Source organism: Pristis pectinata, chromosome 1, assembly GCF_009764475.1.
Source record: "Pristis pectinata isolate sPriPec2 chromosome 1, sPriPec2.1.pri, whole genome shotgun sequence".
Lineage (NCBI taxonomy): Eukaryota > Metazoa > Chordata > Chondrichthyes > Rhinopristiformes > Pristidae > Pristis > Pristis pectinata.
The window spans coordinates 38,952,420-38,973,947 of NC_067405.1; the positions used below are offsets into that span (position 1 = coordinate 38,952,420).

Sequence of the window (21,528 nt, forward strand, 5' to 3'; positions counted from 1 at the left end):
TGATAGGGTCTGGGGTCTGGGGCTTTTGGACCAATTTAGAACAATGGCCTGTCTTCAACTTCCACCCATAAAAATTGACCTACCTTACATATTTAAATCTGTACTTCCCTTCAAGCTACTGCGTTCTAGCAGAAGTTCCTGATGAGCAAATTGCAGTTAACTGGAATCAACAACTTTTCAAATGAATACATCTGCACTTTTTAAAAACACCAGCAAGAGTGATGAGATTGAAGAATCATTTTACTCAAGCCATTATTTTGCTTAAAGCTATAGTACCTGGCCTACTGTCTGTCCCTCTGGCCTAGAATTTCGTGTTAGGTGATTACTGTTAGTGCTACTGTGAACAGATTCCTGTAGACTTCTTGGGATAGCCTTGATCAAATTCTGGCTGCTGTAGTAACTGCCAGTATCCTGGTAACCACTATCAGAATAGGAGTTCATTTGTGTAGAGCTTCGCGAGTTTCCGATAGATCCTGCACAGTTAAAGCAGACAAGTACATTTGGTTATTACATTAATGAACAGGGGAAAAACACAGAACTGTATTTTGTTGCAGCAAAGATTAAAACAAATCTGAAAATGCTAACACATTCTTGATATTTAAAATTCATACACAACAGACCCTCACTTTCATGAAGAGATGTTTGTTCAGTTCCGAGAATTGGCAATTGTTCACGGCCTGTTTCAATATTAAAGGATTGGGGATGCGTGCTTTCTGAAACCCTGCATCGATTAATTCCTCCTGTTGATTCTTCTGCAAGAAAAGATGTGATTTAGAGCTCTTTAAAAAATAAAATCTTTGTAGAAGCATACTCATCTTACTAAAAGTAGTTAATACGGTATTATTTTCCTTGATCAGACTTCATCCTAATGATCTGACTGGCCAACTTCTATGCCCAGTACACAAACTAACAAAGTTTTAAATCAGCGAAGACATCAAGATTAAAAACTCCATCTTCTTGGCCAAATCACCTCACATGTAAAAATGCTCGAAATTCTTAGTGCTTTTTTTCTGAGCAGCCTCCAGTAATTTTTATTCCGATCTCAGTACAGTTGCTTAAATTGCAATTCCAAATATCAGTGACACAAGAGATTCTGCAGATGGTGGAATCTGGAGCAACACACACAAAATGCAGGAGGAACTAAGCATCTATAGATGCTGCCTGACCTGCTGAGTTCCTCCAGCATTTTGTGTGTGTTGCTCCAAATATTAGCGTGCTTATTCCATCTAATGGAGGATGAATATTGGACCAGGTTCCTACACATCCTATACATGAAGTGCAATACCCAATCAAATATTTCACTAAGGCTCCTGCAGGCGGAGGTAGGAATTCCAGTTTTCTATTCCATGCCCATTCAAAAAATCATTTTGAAAACAGTTTTCTTACCTCATTGTTCACACTGAAAACTTAGACAAAAGATGCATGTCAGATAACACATCCCTCATCACTAGAAAAAATATGAACTCAACTTCCATGTGTTCGATTGCCTTACGAACAAATAAAATGCTATTGCAGTCAGTTTTAGCAAATAGCAACATCCAATTTACTCAGGTAATATCTGAAAATAAATGAGAACTGGTGGTGTTGGCAAGACACTGAAAGGATCTTTCTGCTCTTCTTTAAATGGTGGCATTGGACTTTTGACATAGTACTCACATTTAATTAAAAAGGTGGCTCCTCCAACAATAAAGTGTTCCCAGTGACTAAGCTCAAGTTGGTGGTAAATATGACCTCAATGTTGTGAATAACCTGGTCAGCTTCAAGAGATGCTGAGGAGAGGTATTGGTTAGAAGAGTTTGTGACAAGGGTTGAAGACAATGACTTTAGTCGTTCTAAAATTTAATTGGAGGAAATTTCTGCTCATCAGTGTTGGTTGTTGGACATGCAGTCTAAAGTGCAAAGGACAGGGCAAGACTGGTGGCGAGGTGGAGACGAGTGCTGCCTATGTGCAAATAGAAACTGACATATTTTTATATCATGCTGCTATGAAGTAGCACAAGGATGAGGAAATGGAGGTAGTAGTTTAATAGCAGTTCCACGATCATCCATATCCTGAGGGTCACCACTGACCAGAAATTTAATTGGACCAACTATATTAATATTGCAGCTTCAAATGCTGAACTGAGATTGGATATTCTGCAGTGAGTTGGCTTAGATGAGCATCTGAAATGCCCAGACCTACAAGTACAAGTTCAAGTGCTGGGAAGGTAGATTTGGCAGAATAGCCTTTTTTGCTGGCATAGACAAGATGACCTACACGTAAATTTTATTTCTGTAGTATGATTGCCATGCAGACCATTTATGTGACTGCTTTGTGTATTGCTCACTTCTCCAGTATCATTTCAGTTTAAAATTAATCTCTGGTTTATCATCTATCATCACTATCATCTTCCCTAGTCCTTCGAGCAAATTTCTGCAATTTGAAGATGGTTGCCCTATGGCTGACTTCTGATTTAGATGAGCGAAATAATTATTGTAAATTTCTGAGGGGAGAAATACCAGAGGAATGCAAATATTTAATGATATCAAGTACCGAAGGGAAATTGGCTAGTTAATAGTGAAGTGACAATTAGTTTCTTGAGAACTTCTACACTTATTTTCGTGCAGCAACGTTTCTACTTATGTTGATGGTTTGGGGCCAGGTTGATGAAGATAATCGTGGGTTAGGTGGTGGTCAGTCCAGCAGTTATTTGGTGCCTGTCCTGAAATTCAACACTGCCTTCAATCGATTGAGGGAGAGAGTATTTGAAGATCAGGATCTCAAATCTAGCATAAAACTCAAGGTCTACTGGGCAGCAGATACCAGAGTTCTGAAACAGTTCTGTCATGGGAGGAGATTAACCAGTGGAAAGACAAAATTACTGAAAGATGTCCTCAAAGCTTCTGTGAAGAAGTGCAAGGGAACCTCAAACCCATGACTGTGCAAGGGAACATTCATGAGGCCATACATCAGGACCACACAGAAGTCCAATGTAAGTAGCAGAAGGAATGCACTACTTATCAAACTACCCATCAGCCACACCACCCACCCACCCCCCTCATTAGCCACTGCCACCTCCTAGCCTAAGTACGGAAGAGTCTGTGGTTCCCACATTGACCTCATTAGCCACTTCAGAAGCCATGAAATTGGAGTGGAAGCAAGTCATCCTCTAAAGGTTTACAGGGACTTTTTAATTTTTATGCTTGAATTAAAAATGAAATGGTATGGGCAAAAAAAGCTGGTTACAATACAAGTGTCAAGGGAAAGTGGGGATGGAAGGCTGATGGTCAGAATTACATAGTAGAGAGCAAGACAAAAAGCATTGTAATAATTACAAAGATATTAATAGATTAAGTACTGACTTGGAAAAATAGAATTTGTATACTGATTGTCACATTGTATACTAATTATACTGTATATTAATTGTCACAGTCTGAGGCCATTCACTTTCAGTGTCAGAAGGACAAAGTACACACTAGAAGCAGCAGAGATGCAAATAAATGTAGGTTAAGTATCAAAGATGAATAAAATGTCATGAATCCATAAAAAAAAATCCACTGGATTGGAGGGCTTGAGTTTTGGGGAGAGATTGGATAGGCTGGACTTGTTTCCCCTGCAGTGAAAGAGGCTGAGGGGTGACCTTAAATTATGAGAGGCATAGTTGGCATAGATAGTCAGAATCTTTTTCCCATGTTGGTGTATTAAAAACCAAGAGGACCCAGTTTAAGGTGAGAGGAAGGAGTTGTGAGGGGTAAGTTTTCTTTTAAAAAAAAGTAGTTGATATCTGGAATGTACAGCCAGAGGAAGTGGTGGAAACAGATACAATCACTACATTTAAGAGGCATTTTGAAAGGCACTTGAATTGGCAAGGCATAGAAGGCTATGGACCTTATGCCAGCAAATGTGGTTAGTGAAGATGGGCAAAACAGTTAGCACAGACATGGTGGGTTGAAGGGTCCATTTCTGTGATGTACAACTCTATGACTAAAAACACTAACAGAATCCTGACCTTTTTAACCAGAGGATAAGAATACAAGAAGGTGCTTAGACTGTATAGTGTATTGGGAGCAAATAAATTCACTTTGGAGGGAGTACAGCATAGATTTGGTATAATAATGACAACTAGAGTCGAGCATTAAATCACTTGGAGAGATGACACAAACAAGGGATTGCATTCCCTGGAACTTAGTATATGTCTTCATGATATTACAGAACTACAATTATTTCTCCTGATTGAGGAGTCTAGTCTAAAAATTAGAGCTAGGTTTTTCAAAAGTAAAAATATGAATATACATGTGCTACAAGTTTCAAACACACTAATGCCAATGGCAATAGAAGCAGGGAGTTTATTCACATATCAGCCATTACCTTACAAATGAGGGGACAACCTGAGAGGCTAAATGGTCTATTTTTGTTCTAACTTGCTTTGTTCCACAAACTCTTGTTCCAGATAGCCTCCAGTTTTAAAAGCAGGAAGGTGAAATGTTTCACGTTTCCCTATCAGTCTGAATCCAAGAAATTTCATACGAGAGGACAAACTCAGCAGAAAAAATGTGTAAAAATTTGACCCCATTTGCAGATTCATTTACAATGGATGAAACCCAAGTTTTCAAATTTACAACGATACATTTTCAATTTTCTTCCATCCTCAAGCATGGACTCTCAATGTGCATAGTCCATGAATACATAAAGCCTTGGGTATCTTGTCCAGGTAGCCATCTGATTGTCAGCAGTCTATTTAGGCAGAAGAAAAGCAAAACACTAGAGAATTTGAACTTTGAAATATTTAGGCTAGCTGTTCATCCATAAAGGCAATTTACAACAAGGATCACGAGAAAGTAATCAAGAGTGGGAATTCTTATTGACTTTCCCTTCCCAACCCAGAGACAGTGAAAGTAATTTCAACGGATTAAGTGTTATCATGGTCCAGATTACTTAATGAATTACAGACTGCGAATCACACATGTACCTTCTTGTCAACACGAGTCAGTGCTACAATAAGCTAGCGCATCTTTAGTTTGAATATCAACATAGGTAATTTGAGTTTTTATTTTTAATAAAATCATAAACTATTACTTAGCATTGCATTTCAAGCTTGTATGTGTGTTGAATATTAACCTGGAGTCCATGGGAGTACACCACCAATTAATTTTGTTCTAAATTATTCACTCAAAACCATAAACTCCACAACTGACATTCGTTGACTAGTCGTGAGATATTATGTATTTTCCTTTCCACGTTTTAAAATATATTAACAGGGTCTAACTTTCAAAATCCTTCTAGCACCATCACCATATCTAAGGAAGAACTGAATACTGTAGTCAGAGGATCTGAAATTTACTTCTTTCCCACAGTAACCTAAAATACACCCCATCAAGACCAGGTAATACATTTAGCTTGAAAAATATCAACCTTATAACCACCTTATTTATCAGGTTATCTCCTCTTCAAAGTTGCTGCAGCCCAGTTCTTTTACAGTAGCGACATTCTCTTTACTGAAGAGAAATGCAAAGTATTTACTTAATACATCAGCCATACCCTCTTGCACAGGGTCTTATCTGCTTGGGTCTCTACATTCTTCCTTTGACTAATCTTTTACTCTGTATTTATAAGATTAATGACAACCTAAAAGGAAGCCAAAAATGTATTTTAATACTTTTCCTTCTTATGTTATTTTCTGTACCCAAAGGTTGTTCTGAAGGCTTTCCACTGTTCAATTAGTTTTAACCACCAAACAAATTTCAATGCACCTAGATTCCTTTTGAACTGTTCTACTTAAGTACTTTTATGCTTGAATGTGCCTTGTCTCTTTTTCAGTTATTACTCTGAATTGCATATTATCAGTCTTCTGCAAATACACTGAAACATTCGCTACATCTCACCATATTCTCCAGAATTAAGTCCAGTATTTTCTCCTTATTTGGCTACAAGCACACACATCAAGAAAGTTGTCTCATACACACATTAGGAATTTTCTCCGCTCTGTCTTCTACACTCTTACAGTCTACGATTAAGATAATTGAAGTTTTATGCCACCACTACTTTGCAGCTCTTGCATCAGATTTGCTCTTTTGACTTTTTTTAAAAATGGTAAAATAGTTGTAGAAAAGAATCTGAGGGACTGTGTGAAAATAGATTAGTGACCAATCTGATAGGAAATCTTATGTTTCCTATAAACACACAGTGAAAAACTGATGCACTACTGTCCCATAATATTTGTCAGAAAGACCATTTGTGGTTCATCAAGTCTCACTACAACTCTCAGCTGTGGAACAAAGGGTAATATTCCCACTGGAACCATAAGGTTGAGAGTTCAAGACCTAGCCCAGAAATCTGAGGTCTAAAGTCTCTATTGATGTTTTAGTACTGTACAGTATGAAGGGAATGCTACTTTGTTAGAAGTATCCTTTTCAAATGCGAGATTAAATAGAAGCTCTCTCAGGTGGACGTAAAAGACCCCATCTTTGTGAGTGAGCAAGTTACTCCATCTGTCGTGACCGAATATCTATTCGGTGATTAACAACTGAAAAAGATGAAGCAATACACTGGGTTCTTCAGGATCTGGCTGTGCACAACAAGCACCGCATTTCTGAATTTACAAATGTAACAAAATTTCAGAAGTATTTCATTGATTCTATTGTGGTTGGGATGTTATTTTTAACATAAGTTGCTCTTCAGTTTGGTGCATAACAAGTTCCTCATTTCAGCTTGTCACTCACATTCATGCCAAGCTAGTCTGAACCTTCCACTAATACTAGTTAACCTTCCATGAGAACGTGTCCCAACTTTCACAAGACAAACCATCCACTTTGAACAGGGATGTCCTGCCACAGAACAAATCCCATTTCCATGGTACGTTAAACTCTGGGTCATACCATCAATTAAGTTTTATTTTATTTGACAATTATTCAGCACCTTCCAATCATCTAGTGCAAAGGACGCTGAGGGGTGACCTTATAGAGGTTCATAAAATTATGAAAGGCATAGATAGGGAGAATAGTTACAGTCTTTTACCCAGGATAGGGGAGTTTAAAACTTCAGGGCACAGGTTTAAGGTGGGAGGTGAAACATTTAAAGGGAGATCTGAGGGGCAAGTTTTTCAACAAAGGGTGATTGGTATATGGAATGAACTGCCAGAGGAAGCTATAGAGGCAGGTATAATTAGAACATTTAAATAACATTTGGACAGGTACGTGGATAGGTAAGGTTTAGAGGGATATGGGCCAAATGCGGGTAAATGGGACTAGCTTAGATAGGCACCTTGGTCGGTGTAGACGAATTGGTCTGAAAGGCCTGTTTCTGTGCTGTATAACTTTATCTCTGTCTTTTACTCTGGGGCCAGATAACTAAATACATCATGGTAGATTCATTTTGGTTCATGCTTAAAATTCCCATCTACAACCCAACCATAGAATCCTCAATGAGCACTCTAGTTGCACACTTTTTGTCCTCCACAGCAGTCATTTGCTCTGATGCAACGGAGATTCATCACATTGCACTCCAAGATATTGCCATTTTCACTGCTATTGGTTGCTGAAAACCTGCTTGAGTGCCACGCACCAAGAGGATTTAAGGACAGTCTGCTGGATGGCCACCCACTTTATATTATCCTCAATTGTGTTCTGCAGGTTGAAATTACTTCATACATGTCACTTTGGGGACATTTCTGAACTGCACAAACCTCCACATTGAATGGATAATTCTCAGTCATTTTCTCTACATCTTCCACAATGTTACTGCTGAACTGAGCTTCCCCAAAGAGTGAACGAGTATAATGTGGGAAAATATGCAATTCTCCATTTTGGCACAGTAGATAAAAAATAAAGCAAAAAAGGGAAAGACTGCAGAGCTCTGAGATGCAGAGGGATTTGGATGTCCTAGTATATAATTTGCAAAAGGCTAGTAGGCAATAATTAAAATAAGGTGTTTCTTAATTTAATTAGGAAAGCTAACAGAACATTATCATACACTGTTCGGGGAATTGAATACATAAGTAGGGATATCACGTTTCAGTTATGTGCAAATTTAATGAGACCACATCTGTTGTACTTATTTAAGGATGTTAATATGTTGGAAGCAGTTCAGATTTACTGGATGACACCTGAAATGGGTGGGCTGCCTTATGTGAAAAAGGTGGACAGGCTAAGCTTGAATCCATTGTAATTTAGAAGACTGCAAGGTGATTTGATTTTAATACAAGATCCTATGCGGTCTTGACAGAATGGATATGGAGACGATGCTTCCTTTTGTGGAAGAATCAAGAACTAGATGTCACTATTTAAAAGTAAGGATTGCCCATTTAAGCCAGAAGGTCACAAGGCTTCTTCAAAGGGTAGTGGAAGCAAAGTCTTTCAATATTTTTAAGGAAGAGGTAGATAGATTTTTGATAAACATGGGGTGAAAGGATACCAGAGGTAGACTGCCATGATCTTACTGAATGGTAAAGCATAATTAAGGGGCAAAGCAGCCTATTCCTTCTCAAGCTCCTAATACAAATGCTCATTTGCTCATACTCTGAAGGGACTGGAATAATCTAGCCCACTCTTTGGTAACTCTCAACAGTTCCTCTTTACGAAGAATCTATGTGTGACAGTGCAGATGATTCAACTATTGCTCTTTCTACAGTCCCACTTCCCAGGACTCCAAACATTACTTCCAGAAGAAACAGCAATTCATGTATTTTGTTCAATTTGATGGACTGTTTTTGTTGCTCATCATGCAGTCTCCTCCAAAGAGGCCAAATAGAACGGATGATGCTTAGTGAGCATTAAGTCTCTGCTCCATTCTCACTCACCGCTCTGCCCTCAGTTTCATACAATGTATCAATATTGCAGAACTGTAGCTTCAGGAACTCCTAATCTTTCAATTAGAAATAGTAAATAATTTCAGATAATTTTCATCTCTTGCCGACTTACCAGTTCCTTACCTTAATTCATTACACTCCCATTTGGTTTGTATCACCAACCTATTTATGATTTAATCTCCCCTCTCCTCCATTACATCACAGACAAGTTGGCATGGACAAGTTGGGCCAAACAGCCTTGTTTCTGTGCTGTATAACTCTTTGACTCCTTTATTTTTTGCTCCCGTTTTTACATTCACTGCCTTAGTACTTGCTGAACTTATTCAGGGGCTAGAAAATATTGCAAATGTAAATCAACATACTGGTCCTCTTGAAATTATTTCATTATTACAAAGGAATCTTGAATACATATTAAAGCAGTTTTCTAAGATTGTGTACATTGTAGTACAAACTAAAATATCTTATTTGATTAATAATTATGTAAAGATAAATTGGGTCATTGAAGAACTACCTCTAGAATTTAAATTGGATATCATAAATGAGTCAAACTTCTAAATGCTGGGTTGAAGAATTTTGTATTTAATTTCCTTGTATCAATCATTAAAAATTCAAAGATTAAACCTGGAGTAGATCTGTGCAATACAATTCACTAAGAGTTTTCAAGCAGGTATTAGTCTGGGGAAATTAATGAATGTGCAGAAATGCCTGGCATGGTTTATTTATCAAAAACAAATACAGGCACCTACTCCCTCCCATTTCCTTAAACTAATACTTTTTCTAAACAAATACTCTGAATTGTAAACCTCAGAATGGCAGGACTTTAACTTCACAGAAGGGGCAGTGCAATTTCCATTGCTCTCCAGTATTACCAATTTTCAGATAAAATTCAAGCCAATTTGAAGATGTGACTTCTGTTTCTTAGATGTGGTGCAACAATGTACAGAATTATTAAACAAAAAAGGAAATGTTGGTAAATTTTGCTACAGGCAATAATAATTGTGAATTTATACACCTGTATGGCAGTGATTGGTTCTCAGCTGTTTACACACGCCTTGCCACTATAATTATTCTTCTATTACAGAAAAACATCCTTAGACACTTCGCAGGAGTGTTCACAAATTTGTATCGAGGCACATAAGAGACGATCTGGTCAGATGTACTTTTAACGACCATTTTGAAAAGAAGAGATTGAGGTGGTGTGGTTTTAGTCAGGAATTCCAGTGCTGAGGACTTGAAAACATGGTCATCAATAGTGGAGCGATTTTACAGCTACTAGACTCCAGAACCAAGCTCACCCATGCCTCAAAAGTCGAGCTGCAGAACATGGATGATGTTTACACTTGTGTATTCCCGGAGGCCAAGCTCCAAGTCATCATTCACTGTAAAATAAAAGGATGGACCTTGCATTCAATGTCTGCAATCCAAGCTGCCGTCACTCCACCACATTACCCTCAGACAATAAAAGTTCTCAGCAAAACCCTGGAAGATGTGCATCACTCCCAATTTCAGGGGTTATCTTAAGGCAGACATCAACAATGAAATTCATCATCATCTTTAATGCACCAAGTTATTTGAAGATTAAGATCTCAGACTTGGGTCTATCTTGAGAGCTGGATTACCTACAACAGGCACCCCAAGACATTGGAAAAATGCCACCAACAGTGCCTCTGCAAAATCCGCAAAATTCATTGGAAGGATAAGTGAACCAACATCAGTGTCCTTTCAAAAGCATGGATGAGGACAAGGATTACTGCTGTTAGGTGGACCACAAGTTTTGTCTTAGACCAATATCCCCAGCATCGAAGACCTAGTTACTCTCAGTCAGCTACAAGGGGCAAAGGTTTCCAGGATTCATTGTTGGGATGCAAACGACCCTGACAAGATGCAACATTGCCACTGATTCTTGGGAATCCCTGGCCTATTGCTGCTTTAACTAGAGGGGAAGAAGACAATGGAAGCATACAGAAGCCTGCATAAGCAGAGGAAGGAGTGCATCACTTCACAAGCCAACCAGCTCCCCACCGCATTAGGCATCTGCAGCCCAATCTGTAGAAGAATCCGCAGTCCCACCTTGGCCTCACTAGCCACCTTTGAACACACAAAGCCAGAGTCAAAGCAAGTCATCTCAGTCGAGGGTCTGCCTAAGAAGAAGAATTAAAATCAGCAACACTCTAGTGGTTAGAATTGAAGTATAGGATTTGGAGTTTACAGATCAGGAGAGTTGATCCCGGAAACATCGGATATAGTATTTTAAAATTATATGGCTTATAGGTGAATGTGGTTTTATAAATTTCCATTTCCATTCCATTTCATAGTTATACAGCACAGAAACAGGCCCTACAGCCCAACTCGTCCATGCCAACCAAATTACCTACCTGAGCTAGTCTCATTTGTCCTACCATCCATCACTACAGCATAAAACTCCCTCTTACGATGCCAACGCTAATACAGCCATGCAAAATTTGTTTCCAGCATGATTATTAGCCTCGCTAGTCTGAAAAATGACTGTTCTTAAGTACATACAGAACACACAGGTGTTAGTAATTCTTCCTCTGAAACCAGTTTACTTAAAGGCCAACTCCCAAACTACACTTTCAGCCTCACTGTGACTTCAAATACAGCCTCACAAATGTGCCTGTGGCAGGTCAAGCTCACAATTGCAGAGCTCACAACCTCAGCCTCAGGATCATTCCAGGCTACTGCTGCTCCCTGCCTCATCTCAACTAGCTACTAGGACGGGCAGCAGAGTTTAGCTGTCAAGTTTATGGATGATTAAAAAGTGGGAGGCTGGCCACAAATCTAGATGTAACCAATTCATGAATGAAGAGTTCAGTAGCAGATGAGCTGAGGAAGGCAAGTAAACAGGCAATGTTATGAAGGTAGAAACAGACAGTGAAGTCATCTTAGGTAAAATATGACAAAAATGTAGCGAATGGGCTGGTTCATCCACAGAAAGAGGGTTGGAGCTGATACTTAAGGAACTGAATTTGTGGCAATTACCCTGTCCTCTCAAATCCAGACCTTTGGCCTTCAGCAAGGAATTATAAACAGGTTAGTTAAACATCTGCTATTGGGAGTTCACTTCAGTCTGTAATTAAAGATAGAGTTAATGTACACATTGTGCAGAACTCTGCTGGCCATGGCTGGCAGTTCCAAACCAAAGTGAACTACAAACATCTGGCCTTTCAAGTTTAAGTGCTGGACTTCAGTGCATGTAATGAGAATCCAGAACTGCAAGTGTAAGACATTCTGATAGATTCAATGGGTCAAATCTGTCACTATGGTCTGCTGCTGGACTTCACATGGGATCAGGAGTGGAGCCCCATCGTGCAGGGATTCCTCAGCATTATGCTAGGAAGATCACTGAAATCAAGGTGTAAGATCCAAGCAATAGGGATTCTGGGCCTGCAGATTAGGAGGCAAAGTTTTTTTTTCCATTTATTTTTCTTTTATTTATTTCTGGATGTTAGTGCTTTAAATTACAACCATTCTTCAATTTATGCAAGGGATGAGTTCCTGTAAACTCATAGTGTAGGGGGCAGGCACGGTAGTGTAACGGTTAGCATAACATTATTACAGCGCCAGCGACCCAGGTTCAATTCCATTCACTGTCTGTAAGGAGTTTGTACAATCTCCCCGTGTCTGCGTGGGTTTCCTCCGGGTGCTCTGGTTTCCTCCCACATCCAAAGGTGTACAGGTTAGGAAGTTGTGGATATGCTACGTTGGTGCCGGAAGCATGGCGACACTTGCGGGCTGCCCCCAGAACATTCTACACAAAAGATGCATTTCACTGTGTGTTTCGATGTACATATGACTAATAAAGATATCTTAAAACTTTCTTTTAGCAAATTTTTGTAAATCAAAAGATGGGGGAAATGCATCGTAAGTTCTTTGGTACAATGCATTTCAACTAGTAGAGAGTGGTTTGCTTTAATGAAAAATAAACTTATAAATGGACACATCCCTAAACAGTCAATGACCTGATGGTGAAAATTCATAAATTGAATGCTCACAAATGGAGGAATATCTGTAATTCCATCTTTTGAAGAACTTTAACATTACAAAATATTTAGATGACCAAACACATTTAAACTAATAAATTCAGACAGTTTTAACAGAAGGCAAAGCTCTGATTCCATTTTTGCTTTCTGACAATTTTGTTGCAGGATCAGGGCTGCCGAACTAAGCTAACTTCAGCTTATTTCTTTCAAGTTACTTTATTGTCATTCACCCATATGCTATAAAAACACATGGAGGAACGAAATGTCATTTCCCCCAGACTCTCATAACAGCCATTTTGACTGTCACTGGACTTGAAAGTGTGATAGTGAGATAACATGAGCTGAATGTGGAGGCATGGACCACAGGCAGCAATTCAAGCCAGTGGGCCTAGTCCAACACACTGTGGTCTCCTGGAAAATTTCAGCTGATTTGAAAGAACCAGCATAGATTGGCAAGAAGTAGGACAGAATAGAGTTAGGCCACAGATCAGTTATGATATTACTGAACAGTGGAGCAGACCTTAGGGGTAAGTGGCTTTTTCCTGTTCCATTATTTTTGTTCTACTGTCACTCCCTCAAGCTTGACTGCTTTACAAAGCCTAAAGCTTCTGTCTGTGTTTCTCTTGATATCCTACAAATGACACTCATTGCTGTCTCCTTATGAGCAACAAGCTCAAATGGCCTGTATTTGCATGTCCACTGAAGGCTAATCTACCTGCTTAACTTGGCCTTGAACAGGTAGATTAGCCTTCAGTGGACATGCAAAACTTTCAGCTCTCAAGAGTTCGCTCTGCCTTCAGCATTTGTGGATGACTGCCTCAACATCACGGTCCTGATAGAGAGTTAGCTTAATGTATTATAACACCTGCTGCCAAAGTGAAGCAACCTCACTTAGCTCCAACTTCTGCTATCTGCTTCCTCAGACAGTCACAGTAATGGTTTGGCTGATCCAATCATATTTTAGTTAATCCTCGTTCTCTGGCACCTTTGAGCATCTTCTATCACTCTTACCAATCATTTAAAATTCTTATTCATAGAAACATAGAAAAACTAAAGCACAATTCAGGCCCTTCAGCCCACAAAGCTGTGCCGAACATGTCCCTACCCTAGAAATTACTAGGCTTACCCATAGACCTCTATTTTATTCAGCTCCATGTACCTATCTAACAGTCTCTTGAAAGACCCTATCGTATCCGCCTCCACCACCATTTCCAGCAGCCCATTCCACGTACTCACCATTCTCTGAGTAAAAAACTTACCCCTGACATCTCCTCTATATCTAATCCCCAGCACCTTAAACCTATGTCCCCTTGTGGCCACCATTTCAGCCCTGGGGAAAAGCCTCTATCTACCCAATCAATACCTCTCATCATCTTATACACCTCTATCAGGTTCCCCCCTCATCCTCCATCTCTCCAAGGAGAAAAGGCCGAGTTCCCTCAGCCTGCTTTCATAAGGCATGCTCCGCATTCCAGGCAGCATCCTTGTAAATCTCATCTGTACCCTCCCTATGGCTTCCATATCTTTCCTGTAGTGAGGTGACCAGAACTGAGCACAGTACTCCAAGTGGGGTCTGACCAGGGACTTATATAGCTGCAACAATACCTCTCGGCTCCTAAATTCAATTCCCCGATTGAAGGACAATACACCATATGCCTTCTTAACCACAGAGTCAACCTGCACAGCCACTTTGAGCGTCCTATGGACTCGGACCCCAAGATCCCTCTGATTCTCCACACTGCCAAGAGTCCTACCACTAATACTATATTCTGCCAACATATCTGACCTACCAAAATGAACCACTTCACACTTATCTGGGTTGAACTGCATCTGCCACTTCTCAGCCCAACTTTGCATCCTATCTATGTCCCTCTGTAACCTCTGATAGCCCTCCAAACTATCCACAACACCCCCAACCTTCGCATCATCCGCAAACTTACTAACCCACCCCTCCACTTCCCTATCTTTGAAAATAGTACTAAAGCATACTACCCTTTTCTTCCCCTTTTTCCTTCCCAGTATTGTGCTCAATGTCTTCAAGCAGTATTTCAATTCACTATGCTCTCTTTCCAGAATTCACTGTTCTACCCATATTCATGAGAAACAAGATGGTCATCCCTTAGAGCTTGCCATCTCATGTGGCCTTGCTACTTGCATCATGTCCATCACAGGCAAGGCTTTCTCTGACCACTTCCTTATGCTGCTGTTTTTCCACATTCCACCTACACCCCCCACCACCCCAATTTTCATTCCTGCTACAAGTTCATGCAGACATATACTTTTAAAACCAACAACTCTACCCTTGGGCTACCATTAACTCGGTCATTTCTGTAGTTATCAATCTGAACTCCACTCCTCACCTTGCAAATAGTCTTCTTAAACCTCTCCTATTCCCTTTATCCTTAGCAACAAGTGTAAGATTATGGATTTCTTTATCACCAAGATTGTGGTTTTATGAAAGGGAAAGTGTCCGATAAAATTAATTTCTTTTCTTGAGGTAATGGCTAGCAGGGTAGATAAGAAGGAACTAGTGGATAAAGTACTTAAGATTTTCAAAAAATATTTGATTACATGATGCATAAAAAGTTTGTCACACAAAGTACAGCTCATGGGATGTTGGGGTATCATGGCTGGAAATTAGGCAGATGAATGGTTAACACGAAGTGAGATCAGATTTGGAGGGCAAAAAAAGAAAGCAAGTCTTGCTGAAATCGGTCAGAGCTTCCAGATTTCAAGGTGTTCATAGAATGGTTACAGCACAGGAGGTCACCATTCAGTCGTCATGTCTGTGCTCCTGTATCAGAACAACTTGAGTTCCACCCACCAGCCCTTTCTTTATAGTCTTGCAAATTTTTCTTCAGCATACATTTATCCTGTTCCCTCTTAAAGGACACAATGGAATCTGCCTCCACCACATCCACAAGCATGCCATTCCAGATTCCAATCGTACAATGCATTAAAAAAAATCCTTTATTCACTTCCCCTTTTGTACCTGTGACCTCCAGTCCTCAACTGCTCCACCAAAGGGAACAGCCTGTCACTTTCCACTCTGTCCAGACCCCTCATCATTTTATATACTCTACCTAATCTTCCCTTGGCCTTCTTTTCCCCAAAAATAAACCTGGCCTCGCCAATCTATTTTAGTAACTTTAGTGCTTCACTCCAGGAACCATTCTTGTGATGACCAGAATTGAACACAGTATTCCAGTTTTGGCTAGACCAAAGATTCAGTATAGCCTCCCTTCTTTTGCACTCTGCCTCTGTTGACAAAGTCCAGAGTTGTGGGCTTTTAGCTCGTTTTATTACCCTTAATTACCTGGTTTCTCAACCTGCCCTGCCACTTTCAATGATTTGTGCACACATACCCTTAGGTCCTTCTCCTATAATCCTTTAAGGACAATATTCTTCAATCTATATTACCTTTCCTCATTTTGCATTACATCACATTTCTCCACATTAAACTTCATTTACTATGCATCTGCCCATTCCATCAGTCTATTTCCTGCTCTAATCTATGAATATCCTCTTCACAGGTCAAAATACTGCTAAGTTTTGTCATTGGCACATTTACAAATTGTGGCTCCTCCCCCCACACCCACCCAAGTCTAAATCTAAAAAAAAGCATTGGCTCTGATACTGATCCCTGGAGAACACCTTCTCCTGGTCTGAAAAAACACCATTCTCCATGACCCTCTTCCATCTGTTGATTAACCTACTGCACTTCCAAGCTGCTGAAAGATCAAACAAAAAAAAACTGCAGATAGTGGAAATCTGAAATAAAAACAGAAAATGCAAGAAACACTCAGGTCAGAAGTATCTGCGGAATAAGAAACAGATAAGTTTCACGTCTGAGATATTAACAGTTGCTCTTTCCATAGCTGCTGCCTGACTTGCTGCATTTTTTGCTTTTATTTCAGTTCCATGCTACCAATGTGCCTTATGTAATGTGCTTCAACTCTGCTGATAAGCTTGTTATATTGCACTTTATCATAAGCCTTTTGAAGGTCCACATTAACTGCATTGCCCTCATCATCTGTTAGCTCATCACAAAATTTTATCGAGTTGGTTAAACACGATTTGCTAAGTCTTAACAAATCCATGCCATCTTCCCTTCATTAATCTATTTTCCTACAGGTCACAATCAATCCTGACTTGGATCCAAGTTATTATTAACTTTCCCACAATGAGTTAAGGAGTGTAATGTGGCCTTTACTGTTTCAAAGTTGTAACCAAACAAATTCTCTCCTCTGCCACTTCCTCTCTCTCCAGCCAAAATTTTAGACTCAGAGTTACACAGCACAGTTTGCCATGCCAACCAAGATTTCTATCTGAGCTAGTCCCATTTGGGCCCATATCCCTCTTGGCCTTTTCTAACCATGTACCTGTCCAAATGTCTCTTAAACACTGTATATTGTACCCACCTCCACAGCTTCCTCTGACAACTCATTCCTTATACCCACCACCGTGTGAAAGAGTTGCCCCTCTGATCCCTTTCTGAATTATTCCCCTCTCATCTTACATCTATGCCCTCTAGTTTTAGACTCCCCTACCCTGAGAAAAGACTGACCATTCACCTTTACTCCCCTCAGGCTCCTATGCTCCAGGGAAAAAAGTCCCAGCCTATTGAGCCTCAATTGGAACTCAAGCCCTCCAGTCATGGGAACATCCTAGTGAATCTTTTCTGCATCCTTTCCAGCTTAATGACATCCTTCCTATAGCTGGGCTATCTGAACTGCACACAACACTGCAAGTGCAGTTTCACCAACCACTTGTACAGATGTAACGTGACGTCCCAACCCCTGTACTCTATGCCTTGACTGATGAAGGTAAACGTGCCAAAGGCCTTCTTCACCACCCAGTCTACCTGTGAATATTCTCTAATAAATAAATTTAAGTTTTAAATTTTAAATTAAATTAAATTTTATTTACAGTGTGGTAACAGGCCCCTTCTGGCCCAACGAGTCTGCGCCACCCATTTTTTAAACCCCAAATTAACCTACCCGTACGTCTTTAGAATGTGGGAGGAAACCAGAGCACCTAGCGGAAACCCACGCAGACAAGGGAGAACGTACAAACTCCTTACAGACAGCGATGGGAATTGAACCCTGATCGCTGGCGCTGTAATAGCGTCGCGCTAACCGCTACGCTACTGTGCCGTCAATCCTCCTTTCTTTCCTTTGTATCTTTCTGCCCCTTTTTGAGCAAAGTTCTTGTTACTGCCACCACATCAGCTGCCTGCAGTTCACCAGCCTTATGTGCCATACTCTGCACGTTCACATGCATGCGCAGTACAATGAATTTAATTGATACTTCATTTTTACTCACCCCAGTAAAACCTTTATGCTGACCTAATCTAGTGTGAACTGTCTTCCCCATTTATTTGATCTTAACATTTTTTCTTACTTTGAATATTTGCTGGGGTAGTTTTCTTATAAGCTTTCACCTTCCCTTTACACTCTGGCTACCATTATCCTGTCATTTCCCTGCATTACTACCTTTTATCTTTCTCTGCCTCAACACCCCTTCAACTGAACCCCAACCTATTTTTGGCTTACCTTTACTTTCTTCCGAGTACAGTATCCATGCACAAAGATGGACATACTGGCCATTGGAGATCCTTTTTTCTTAAATTCATATATTCATAGACTGTGATTTTGCTAACACTTTTTGTCCATTCTCAAATACTCGCTTCTTCAATGCCAGGGCAAGAGCAATTAAGGAAGCTTGCCCTATGATCACTTACATGAAGAAGAATGAAGGGTGATCTTATTGAGACAAATTTGAGGGAATGTCAGAATACATGTTGAGAGTCTGAATCTTCTCTACGGTGAGCTTAGAACAACTCTGGCTCAGGATAAGTGGTCATTCAGAACAGGAGAAGAAATGTCTTTAATGGCATCTCTGAAATTCTCCAACCATAAAGGACTATGGATGCTTAGTTACCAAGTCAAAATGGTCAGAGTGATATGGCACAGAAACAGTCCCTTTGGTCCACCAGCTCCATGCTGACTTTTATCTACACTTTTGGTCGATAGACTTTGAAGTCTCAGAATAAGGGGTGAAGGAGACCTGGAGGCCCTTGTCTTAATAATGCTTCTATTTTTTTTAGGTTATGCTCCAATATTCTCTGATGCTTGGAAGGAGTTTAAGGAAGGAAATCCACTGCCTTTATATGGTGTGGCCAAGATGTCACTACAGATCAACAAATAACTCTTAACTGGTCTCTGAAATGGCCTGGCAAGATTTTCAGATGCACCAAAAACCCAAAATCAAAACACAGTAAAGATAAAACCAGACCATTACCTCTAGTGTTCAATACCCATCCACTTTCCAATTTTTGAGCATATACTATCCCTCAGCAAGATCTGAAAATAAGTTGGTTCCAATTTTACATAGATTGGCTTTGCTCTACCACTCAACCATTGGTCTTGTGTTCTCTATTACCTCAAATTTTCAGATTGCATGTCTTATACTCAATACTGGGCGAATAGCAATTTTCTCAAATTAAATTTTGGGGATGTCTCAAAAAATCATTAGCAGTGTGTAATCTGATGTCCTCAGTTGTCTAAAAGTAGACAACTTTTTCAACAAAAAAAATGCAACTGAGACTGCATAATTATTGCAAGTCTTTTGACTTGTTCACCTGAGAGGTAATCTGATAAGAACATTGCTCGTGCATTATTAAACCCTCCAAAGTTGATAAGGGATGGGGAATGTTAATATTCTAATTGTGAAATATTTTTGACTTGGATATGCAACAGGTGCTTTAACAGGAAATACAGATTAAATCCAAGCCATGTGTAACTACAGCATATTTAAAGACTAAATACAGTACATATTAGAACCAAAAACTTTGATGTTTTCTTGCTCCCATGAAAGTTAGAAGAGTGATAAACTTCCTTCACCCCATTGCCCATAACACCCTGGAGAGATACATCAAACTCTGCAAACAGCTGCAGGCTGGTTCAAATGAATGCGTGCAACACACAGTTCCAACAATGCAAAATTTATTTTGCAAATTATCAGCTGCATTTCTATAAAGAAGCTACAAGTAGAAACAAAATTACAAATACAAATCACACTTTTCTAATACCTGTTGGCCTCCAGTGGAAGGATTTTTCAGTTGAGCTGCTGGGAGAGTTGGGGGTGGTGGGAGGAAAAAAAAAGAAAAAAGTTTCATTCAAAACACATATTACCAACAGACGTACTGTAGCATATGAATGACAAATGTATATACTGCATTGAACTATAAATTGAAGGATCTTTTTCAATGTTAATTTTTATTTTGGGATATTTAGACTTTTACACTAGGAAGCTCGTGAATTTCAATTAGAGCTGTTATCCTACATTTGTACAAAAAAAACTTCACAAATGCATAAATAATTAGCCAGAATGACATTCATTTCTTTTAATTCCAGAAATTGACAGGGCTCTTTACAACTTTTCCCCCTATTTTGCCTTCCAATACCATCCTTGTCATTTGATCCCTCCCCTCTTACCCCATCACTTTCTCTTTGTTCTCAAGGAATATGGAAAAGTGCCAAATATATGTAGTAACATCACAGAGAAGCCATCATCTCAATTAATGGGGGAAAAAAAAAATCAGGCTTTAGGGACAAGTATTCCTGTTCTCTTTGCTCTTTTCCAATCTTTCCTTGCCTCTCTACATACTCAAAACATGCAACATCTACTTTTACCAGTTCTGATGAAAAGTAAACTTGATCAGCTGTCTGACATTGAGTATTTTCTATCTTTATTTCAGCATCCACAGTATGACAATAAGATAGATTTCCACTTTTGCAGAATTAGTGGTAGAAGTCCATGTAATATATTAAAATGGACAATGCTTCCAGTGTAAAAGATGGGCATAATCCTGAGATAGCTACAAAAATGGAGGATAAAGAAGTGAAAATCAAACACTGAAGATGCTGGAAATCTTAAGTAAAAACATACTCAGCAGATCAGGTCGTATCTGAAGGAAGGCATGCAGAGTTAATGTTTCTGATTGAAGAAACTTAGTCAGAACTGGCAAGGAGACAAAAGAAGCTTGTAAAGCTACAAGGAGGGTGGGGTCTCTGATAGGATAAAATCTGGTGGCCATGGGGATAAACTGTAAAATAAAATTATCTGATCAATGAGTGAATGGGAGCAGTTAGAAGACGAGAAGATAGAAAAATAAGAGCATGGATGTTGCAAAAATGCAGTGCAGGAAGACATGCCCGATAGATCAGGTCAGGCATGTCCTCCACATCCAGAGGACCTTAATGTTGATTTCTACAATTTCAGGCAACTTATTTTCTCTGTTTGTATCAGTTGTACATCTGTGATATTGGCTCAGCTTATCTGTTTTCTCCCCCCCCCCCCCCCCCCCCCTCTTTTGTTTCTTATTTTTCCCTCTGGGAGTGGAGGATTCAATTTATGTGTAAACACCTGTTGAAAAGTATCACAGAATCCATTCATGAACATTTCAGGAAAGCTAATATTAACTTAAGAAAAAAATGTCTGGAATCCACAAAAAAAAAAGCTATTAGTGTACACAACCACTGTCATATCTTTCCTTCTATAAAGAGCAAAGTGATAGATGTACAACTGGTGCTCAACACAGCAGTTTAATGAGTCTCATCTGATGGAAACACATCATGTATACTAAATGTACAAAACAAAATTACCCATCTTAGGAGTGTGTGAAGCTCAATGGTGGTGAGTTAATCTGCACAGATTTTAGATTCTCAACCTTAGGGTTT

The 21,528-nt window shown here is 39.5% G+C and overlaps 1 protein-coding gene across 7 annotated transcripts in view; it reads right to left on the reverse strand.

The window, feature by feature from the left end:
- pkp4 (plakophilin 4) overlaps nucleotides 1–21,528 on the reverse strand; it is a 135,494-nt gene that overhangs the window by 58,695 nt on the left and 55,271 nt on the right. For 2 of the 7 annotated variants that reach the window (XM_052019391.1, XM_052019427.1), the window contains exons 4-6: nucleotides 19,878–19,915; nucleotides 621–752; nucleotides 277–473 (exon numbers count right to left, since the gene is read on the reverse strand). In XM_052019391.1, the coding sequence (XP_051875351.1) occupies nucleotides 277–473; nucleotides 621–752; nucleotides 19,878–19,915 (367 nt within the window). Of the gene's footprint in view, nucleotides 1–276; nucleotides 474–620; nucleotides 753–5,403; nucleotides 5,476–19,877; nucleotides 19,916–21,528 lie in introns of all 7 variants that reach the window. The other 5 variants (XM_052019436.1, XM_052019418.1, XM_052019400.1 and 2 more) reach the window with 5 other exon arrangements.